Below are 10,000 nucleotides of genomic sequence, written 5' to 3' on the forward strand. Positions count from 1 at the left end.
TCTCTACTGCTGCATCTCCTCCTCTCTCTACTGCTGCATCTCCTCTCTCTACTGCTGCATCTTCTCCTCTCTCTACTGCTGCATCTTCTCCTCTCTCTCTACTGCTGCATCTTCTCCTCTCTCTCTACTGCTGCATCTTCCCCTCTCTCTACTGCTGCATCTCCTCTCTCTACTGCTGCATCTTCTCTCTCTCTACTGCTGCATCTCCTCTCTCTACTGCTGCATCTTCTCCTCTCTCTAATGCTGCATCTTCTCCTCTCTCTCTCTACTGCTGCATCTTCTCCTCTCTCTACTGCTGCATCTTGTCCTCTCTCTACTGCTGCATCTCCTCTCTCTACTGCTGCATCTCCTCTCTCTCTCTACTGCTGCATCTCCTCTCTCTCTCTACTGCTGCATCTTCTACTCTCTCTACTGCTGCATCTTCTCCTCTCTCTCTACTGCTGCATCTTCTCCTCTCTCTCTACTGCTGCATCTTCTCCTCTCTCTACTGCTGCATCTTCTCCTCTCTCTAATGCTGCATCTTCTCCTCTCTCTCTCTACTGCTGCATCTTCTCCTCTCTCTACTGCTGCATCTTGTCCTCTCCCTACTGCTGCATCTCCTCCTCTCTCTACTGCTGCATCTCCTCTCTCTCTACTGCTGCATCTTCTCCTTTCTCTACTGCTGCATCTTCTCCTCTCTCTCTACTGCTGCATCTTCTCCTCTCTCTCTACTGCTGCATCTTCTCCTCTCTCTCTACTGCTGCATCTTCTCCTCTCTCTACTGCTGCATCTTCTCCTCTCTCTACTGCTGCATCTTCTCCTCTCTCTCCTGCTGCATCTTCTGAACTGTGTTGTGTGTTTACTGCAGCTGTCAGTTTACTGTAGTTATAGTTGTGTGTTTACTCCGGCTGTTGTTGTTCACTGTGGCTGTTGTTATTTGTTTACTTTGGCTGTTTGTTTACTGCAGCTGTTGTTGTTTGTTTACTGCAGCTGTTGTTGTTTGTTTACTGCAGCTGTTCTTGTTTGTTTACTGCAGCTGTTCTTGTTTGTTTACTGCAGCTGTTGTTGTTTGTTTACTGCAGCTGTTGTTTGTTTACTGCAGCTGTTGTTGTTTACTGCAGCTGTTGTTGTTTACTGCAGCTGTTGTTGTTTACTGCAGCTGTTCTTGTTTGTTTACTGCAGCTGTTCTTGTTTGTTTACTGCAGCTGTTGTTGTTTACTGCAGCTGTTGTTGTTTGTTTACTGCAGCTGTTGTTGTTTGTTTACTGCAGCTGTTGTTGTTTGTTTACTGCAGCTGTTGTTGTTTGTTTACTGCGGTTGTTGTTTTTTTTTTTGTTTTTTTGCGGCTGTTACTGCGCTCAAATCTACTTCATGCCCTACTTAATATATACAGATGACATGGGAATGCAGGCCTGCAATACTAACGCTCTCACTTTCACAGTCACACACACACACACACACACACACACACACACACACACACACACACACACACACACACACACACACACACACATATGTTTTCAAGTGATGTTCAGAGGAAATTGTATCACCCTGGTGAAGCATCATAATGACCATTCTAAATGAAATGCATTGAAATGCTGTGTTGAAGCTGTTATTAAAACATTTGTTTACTTTGGCTGTTTGTTTACTGCAGCTGTTCTTGTTTGTTTACTGCAGCTGTTCTTGTTTGTTTACTGCAGCTGTTCTTGTTTGTTTACTGCAGCTGTTCTTGTTTGTTTACTGCAGCTGTTCTTGTTTGTTTACTGCAGCTGTTCTTGTTTGTTTACTGCAGCTGTTCTTGTTTGTTTACTGCAGCTGTTGTTGTTTGTTTACTGCAGCTGTTGTTTGTTTACTGCAGCTGTTCTTGTTTGTTTACTGCAGCTGTTCTTGTTTGTTTACTGCAGCTGTTCTTGTTTACTGCAGCTGTTCTTGTTTGTTTACTGCAGCTGTTGTTGTTTACTGCAGCTGTTCTTGTTTGTTTACTGCAGCTGTTCTTGTTTGTTTACTGCAGCTGTTGTTGTTTGTTTACTGCGGTTGTTGTTTTTTTTTTGTTGTTTTTTTGCGGCTGTTACTGCGCTCAAATCTACTTCATGCCCTACTTAATATATACAGATGACATGGGAATTCAGGCCTGCAATACTAACGCTCTCACAGTCACAGTCACAGTCACAGTCACAGTCACACACACACACACAGTCACACACACACACACACACACACACACACACACACACACACACACACACACACACACACACACACACACACACACACACACACACACACACACACACACACACACACACATGTTTTCAAGTGATGTTCAGAGGAAATTGTATCACCCTGGTGAAGCATCATAATGACCATTCTAAATGAAATGCATTGAAATGCTGTGTTGAAGCTGTTATTAAAACAAACCTCCCTGTCTCTCTCAGGAATAGCCTCTTACCTCTAACCCTCCTAGTCTCTGGGCTGGGCCTCCTGTGGTCCTCCCTGTCTCTCTCAGGAATAGCCTCTTACCTCTAACCCTCCTAGTCTCTGCGCTGGGCCTCCTGTGGTCCTGCCTGTCTCTCTGCCACTGAGCCCAAGTAGACACTGTCTAAGCACTCCAATTAAAACACTGCAGAATGCTTTTCTGTTACATTATCACCGCACATTTCCTGCGACTGATGGACGGTGTGGCATCTCACTCCGCTCCTCTTGTTCTACGCTCTCTAAATGGGAGTTATCACCATGACGATGAGGAGGAGCTGAATCTCCTATCGCCCCTCAAGGAAGGCTTAAGTCCAGGACCACAGCGGGCCCAGCCCAGGACCACAGGAGGCCCAGCCCAGGACCACAGCGGGCCCAGCCCAGGACCACAGGAGGCCCAGCCCAGGACCACAGCAGGTCCAGCCCAGGACCACAGCGGACCTAGCCCAGGACCACAGCGGACCTAGCCCAGGACCACAGCGGGCCCAGCCCAGGATCACAGCGGGCCCAGCCCAGGACCACAGCGGGCCCAGCCCAGGACAACAGGAGGCCCAGCCCAGGACCACAGCGTGTCCAGCCCAGGATCACAGCGGGTCCAGCCCAGGACCACAGCGGGCCCAGCCCAGGACCACAGCGGGCCCAGCCCAGGACCACAGGGGGCCCAGCCCAGGACCACAGCGGGCCCAGCCCAGGACCACAGCGGGCCCAGCCCAGGACCACAGCGGGCCCAGCCCAGGACCACAGGGGCCCAGCCCAGGACCACAGCGGGCCCAGCCCAGGACCACAGCGGGCCCAGCCCAGGACCACAGCGGGCCCAGCCCAGGACCACAGGAGGCCCAGCCCAGGACCACAGCGGGCCCAGCCCAGGACCACAACGGGTCCAGTCCAGTCCAGGACGACAGGAGGCCCAGCCCAGGACCACAGGAGGTCCAGCCCAGGACCACAGGAGGTCCAGCCCAGGACCACAGCGGGCCCAGCCCAGGACCACAGCGGGTCCAGCCCAGGACCACAGCAGGTCCAGCCCAGGACCACAGCAGGTCCAGCCCAGGACCACAGCAGGTCCAGCCCAGGACCACAGCAGGTCCAGTCCAGTCCAGGACGACAGGAGCTCCAGCCCAGCAGCCCAGGACCACAGGAGGTCCAGCCCAGGACCACAGCGGGCCCAGCCCAGGACCACAGCGGGCCCAGCCCAGGACCACAGCGGGCCCAGCCCAGGACCACAGGAGGCCCAGCCCAGGACCACAGGAGGCCCAGCCCAGGACCACAGCGGGCCCAGCCCAGGACCACAGCGGGCCCAGCCCAGGACTACAGCGGGCCCAGCCCAGGACAACAGCGGGTCCAGCCCAGGACCACAGCGGGCCCAGCCCAGGACCACAGCGGGTCCAGTCCAGTCCAGGACGACAGCAGGCCCAGCCCAGGACCACAGCGGGCCCAGCCCAGGACCACAGCGGGCCCAGCCCAGGACCACAGCAGGTCCAGCCAAAGCACCGCCACAACAATACATTCAAGTCCTCCAAGAGCATGGATCTGGGTAAGATATTTACTCTCATGCACACTTCTCCCATCCTATATAGTATCTCTCTGTGTCATCACCACGTTTTCTCTCAAAATCAGACAACTACTACTACTACTATTATTATCACACTACCACCGCTACTACTACTACTACTACTACTACCACCACTACTACCCCACCACCACCACTACTACTACTACTACAACATCACTACTACTACTACATCACCACCACCACTAATACTACTCTTACTACTACTACTACTACTACCACCACTACTACTACCACCACTACTACTACTACTACCACCACTACTACTACAACATCACTACTACTACATCACCACCACCACTAATACTACTCTTACTACTACTACTACTACCACTACAGCACTACTACTACTACTGCTGCTACTACCAAGACTACATCACTCCTACTACTACATCACTACTACTACTACATCACTACTACTACTACGACTACATCACTACTACTACTACCACCACTACTACTACTACTACAACATCACTACTACTACTACATCACCACCACCACTAATACTACTCTTACTACTACTACTACTACTACCACTACATCACTACTACTACTACTGCTGCTACTACTACCAAGACTACATCACTCCTACTACTACATCACTACTACTACTACGACTACTACTACATCACTACTACTACTACGACTATTAATATAGCTACAACAACAACAACACTGCTACTACTACTGATACTACTACTACTACTATTATTACCACACTACTACAACTACTACTACTACTACTACCACCACTTCTACTAGCACTACTGCTACTACTACTGCTACTACTAATACTACTAATACTACTACTACCCTACAACTACAGCACCACTACTACTACTACTACTTCTGCTACTGCTGCTACTAGAGTACTATTTCTACTACTACTACTACTACTACTACTACTGATACTACAGTACTATTGCTACTACTACTACTACTAATATTATTATCACACTACCACCGCTACTACTACTACTACTACCACCACCACCACCACCACCACCACTACTACTACTACTACTACTACATCACTACTACTACTACATCACCACCACCACTAATACTACTACTACTACTACTACTACTACTACTACTACTACTACTACTACTACCACTACATCACTACTACTACTACTGCTGCTACTACTACCAAGACTACATCACTCCTACTACTACATCACTACTACTACTACTACTACTACTACGACTACATCACTACTACTACTACGACTATTACTATAGCTACAACAACAACAACACTGCTACTACTACTGATACTACTACCACCACTTCTACTAGCACTACTGCTACTACTACTGCTACTACTAATATTAACACTATTACTGCTACTACTACTACGACTGCTACTACTACTACACTGCTACTACTACTACTACTTCTGCTACTGCTGCTACTAGAGTACTATTTCTACTACTACTACTGATACTACAGTACTATTGCTACTACTACTACTACTGCTACTACTGTACTTATACTACTACTACTACTACTACTACTACTACTACTACTACTACTACTACTACTACTACTACTACTAATACTACTGCTACTGCTGCTTCTGCAGTGCTACTACTACTACTACTGCTACTACTATTACTGCTCTACTACTACTATTACTACTACAACAACACTACTACAACAACTACTACTACTACTACAACAACATAACTACTACTACTACTACTACTACTACTACTACTACTACTACTCTATCCCTCTCATACATCCCATCCCACTAAGAATTATTTATTTTTTCTGCTACTGCAACAAAAACAACAACAACACTACTACTGCTGCTGCTGCTACTACTACTACTGCTACTGCTACTGCTACTACTTCTACTACTACTACTGCTGCTGCTACTACTACTACTACTATCACCTCCACCACTACTACTGCCACCACCACCACTACTACTACAACTACTACTACTACTACATCACTACAACTGCTACTAAGACTACATCACTACTACTATTACTACTACTACTATCAACACTACTACTGCTGCTACTACAGTACTACTACTGCTACTACTACTACTACTATTACTACTACTACTACTACTATTACTACTACAACAATAATACTACTACTACTGCTACTGCTACTACTGCTACAAGACGAATATTAATACTACTGCAACTGCAGGAACTACATTACTACTACTACTACTGCTACTACTACTACTGCTGCTGCTGCTGTTAACAAAGCTACTGCTGCTACTACAGTACTTATACTACTACTACTACTACTACTGCGGTTGCTGCTGCTGCTGCTGCTTCTGCATTACTACTACTACTGCTATTACTAATACTTCTCTACTACTACTATTACTACTACAACAACACTACTACAACAACACTACTACTACTACTACTACTACTGCAGTACTACTACTACTACTACTACTACTACTACTACTACTACTACTACTACTACTACTAAAAATCTACTCCTACTACTACTACTACAACAACACTACTACTACATTACTACTGCTGCCACTACTACTACTACTACTACTACACTTTCCCTCTCATACGTCCCATCCCACTAAGTATTATTTCTTTCTTTCTACTACTACTGCTACAACAACAACAACACTACTACTACTACTACTACTGCTGCTGCTACTATTACTATTGCTGCTCTACTACTATTGCTGCTGCTACTACTACTTCTACTTCAATACTACTACTACTGCTGCTACTATTACTACTTCTACTACTGCTACTACTACTACTTCTACTACTGCTACTACTGCTACTGCTACTGCTGCTACTACTACTACTAATACTACTACTATTGCTGCTGCTACTGCTGCTACTACTACTAATTCGACCTGCTACTACTACTACTACTACTACTACTACTACTTCTGCTACTACTACTGATTCTACTACTACTACTACTACTACTGCTGCTACTACTACTACTGCTGCTGCTACTACTACTACTAAACTACTACTATTGCTGCTGCTACTGCTGCTACTACTACTAATACTACTAATTCGACTTCTGCTACTACTACTATTACTACAACTACATTTTACATTACATTTTAGTCATTTAGCAGACGCTCTTGTTCATACATTTCATTTTTTTTTTGTACTACTACTACTACTACTACTACTACTACTACTACTGCTGCTGCTAATAATACTACTACTACTACTACTTCTGCTACTACTACTGATTCTACTACTACCACTACTACTGATTCTACTACTACTACTACTGCTGCTACTACTATTGCTGCTGCTACTGCTGGTACTACTACTAATTCGACTTCTGCTACTACTACTACTACTACTACTACTACTGCTGCTGCTAATAATACTACTACTACTACTAATACTACTACTACTACTACTACTTCTGCTACTACTACTGATTCTACTACTACTGCTACTGCTGCTACTACTACTAGTGCTACTACTACTACTGCTGCTACTACTAATACTACTACTGCTGCTACTACTACTAATACTACTACTACTATTGCTGCTGCTACTGCTGCTGCTACTACTACTACTACTAATTCGACTTCTGCTACTACTACTCTTACTACTATTACTACAACAACTACTACTACTATTGCTGCTGCTACTGCTGCTGCTACTACTACTACTACTAATTCGACTTCTGCTACTACTACTCTTACTACTATTACTACAACAACTACTACTACTACTACTACTACTGCTGCTGCTAATAATACTACTACTACTACTTCTGCTACTACTACTGATTCTACTACTACCACTACTACTACTGATTCTACTACTACCACTACTACTACTGATTCTACTACTATTACTACTACAACTACTACTACTACTACTCTCTTTATCTGTCTCTATCGTTCTATCCATCTCTTTATTTATCTCTTTATCCATATATTTCTCCATCTCTACCTCCCTCCATCTCTCTCCATCACATACTACCTCCCTCCATCTCTCTCCATTACATACTCCCTTCCTCCATCTCTCTCTCTCATCACATACTCCCTCCCTCCATCTCTCCATCACATTCTCCCTCCCTCCATCTCTCTCTCCATCACATACTACCTCCCTCCCTCCATCTCTCCATCACATACTCCCTCCCTCCATCTCTCTCTCCATCACATACTCCCTCCCTCCATCTCTCTCGCCATCACATACTCCCTCCCTCCATCTCTCCATCACATACTACCTCCCTCCATCTCTCCATCACATACTACCTCCCTCCCTCCATCTCTCTCTCCATCACATACTACCTCCCTCCCTCCATCTCTCTCCATCACATACTACCTCCCTCCATCTCTCCATCACATACAACCTCCCTCCCTCCATCTCTCTCTCCATCACATACTACCTCCCTCCCTCCCTCCATCTCTCTCATCACATACTACCTCCCTCCATCTCTCTCAATCACATACCTCCTCCCTCCATCAAATACTACCTCCCTCCTTCTCTCTCTCCATCACATACTACCCACTCCATCTCTCAATCACATACTACCAACCTCCATCAAACACTACCTCCCTCCATCTCTCTCCCTCACATACTACCTCCCTCCATCACTCTCCCTCACATACTACCTCCCTCCATCTCTCTCCCTCACATACTACCTCCCACCATCTCTCTATCAATCACATACTACCCCCTCCATCACATACTACCTCCCTCCCTCCATCTCTCTCCATCACATACTACCTCCCTCCATCTCTCCCTCCATCACATATTACCTCCCTCCCTCCATCTCTCCCTCCATCACATACTACCTCCCTCCATCACATATTACCTCCCTCCATCCATCTCTCCCTCCATCACATACTACCTCCATCCATCTCTCCCTCCATCACATACTACCTCCCTCCATCACATACTACCTCCCTCTCTCCATCTCTCTCCATCACATACTACCTCCCTCCATCTCTCCCTCCATCACATACTACCTCCCTCCATCACATATTACCTCCCTCCCTCCATCTCTCCCTCCATCACATATTACCTCCCTCCATCTCTCCCTCCATCACATACTACCTCCCTCCATCACATATTACCTCCCTCCCTCCATCTCTCCCTCCATCACATACTACCTCCCTCCATCTCTCCCTCCATCACATACTACCTCCCTCCATCTCTCCCTCCATCACATCCTACCTCTCTCCATCACATACTACCTCCCTCCATCTCTCTCCATCACATACTACCTCCCTCCATCTCTCCCTCCATCACATATTACCTCTCTCCCTCCATCACATACTACCTCCCTCCATCACATATTACCTCCCTCCATCACATATTACCTCCCTCCATCACATATTACCTCCCTCCATCACATATTACCTCCCTCCATCACATACTACCTCCCTCCATCACATATTACCTCCCTCCCTCCATCTCTCCCTCCATCACATACTACTTCCCTCCATCACATACTACCTCCCTCCATCTCTCTCTCCATCACATACTACCTCCCTCCATCTCTCTCCATCACATACTACCTCCCTCCATCTCTCTCTCCATCACATACTACCTCCCTCCATCTCTCCCTCCATCTCATACTACCTCCCTCCATCTCTCCCTCCATCTCATACTACCTCCCTCCATCACATATTACCTCCCTCCCTCCATCTCTCCCTCCATCTCATACTACCTCCCTCCATCTCTCCCTCCATCACATACTACCTCCCTCCATCACATACTACCTCCCTCCATCACATACTACCTCCCTCCATCTCTCCCTCCATCACATATTACCTCCCTCCCTCCATCTCTCCCTCCATCTCATACTACCTCCCTCCATCTCTCCCTCCATCTCATACTACCTCCCTCCATCTCATACTACCTCCCTCCATCTCATACTACCTCCCTCCATCTCATACTACCTCCCTCCATCTCATACTACCTCCCTCCATCTCATACTACCTCCCTCCATCTCTCTCGATCCAGAAAAAGGCAGT

At 46.6% G+C, this 10,000-nt stretch overlaps 1 protein-coding gene across 1 annotated transcript in view; it reads left to right on the forward strand.

Annotated features, from left to right (window-relative positions):
- The window catches only part of LOC123729542 (extensin-like), a 30,428-nt gene that overhangs the window by 18,444 nt on the left and 1,984 nt on the right, over nucleotides 1-10,000 (forward strand). Inside the window, exon 2 of the mRNA XM_045704411.1 lies at nucleotides 2,772-3,926. Coding sequence (XP_045560367.1) covers nucleotides 2,772-3,926 — 1,155 coding nt within the window. The remainder of the gene's footprint in view (nucleotides 1-2,771; nucleotides 3,927-10,000) is intronic.

The sequence above is a fragment of the Salmo salar genome, chromosome ssa21, assembly GCF_905237065.1.
Source record: "Salmo salar chromosome ssa21, Ssal_v3.1, whole genome shotgun sequence".
Classification (NCBI taxonomy): Eukaryota; Metazoa; Chordata; class Actinopteri; order Salmoniformes; family Salmonidae; genus Salmo; species Salmo salar.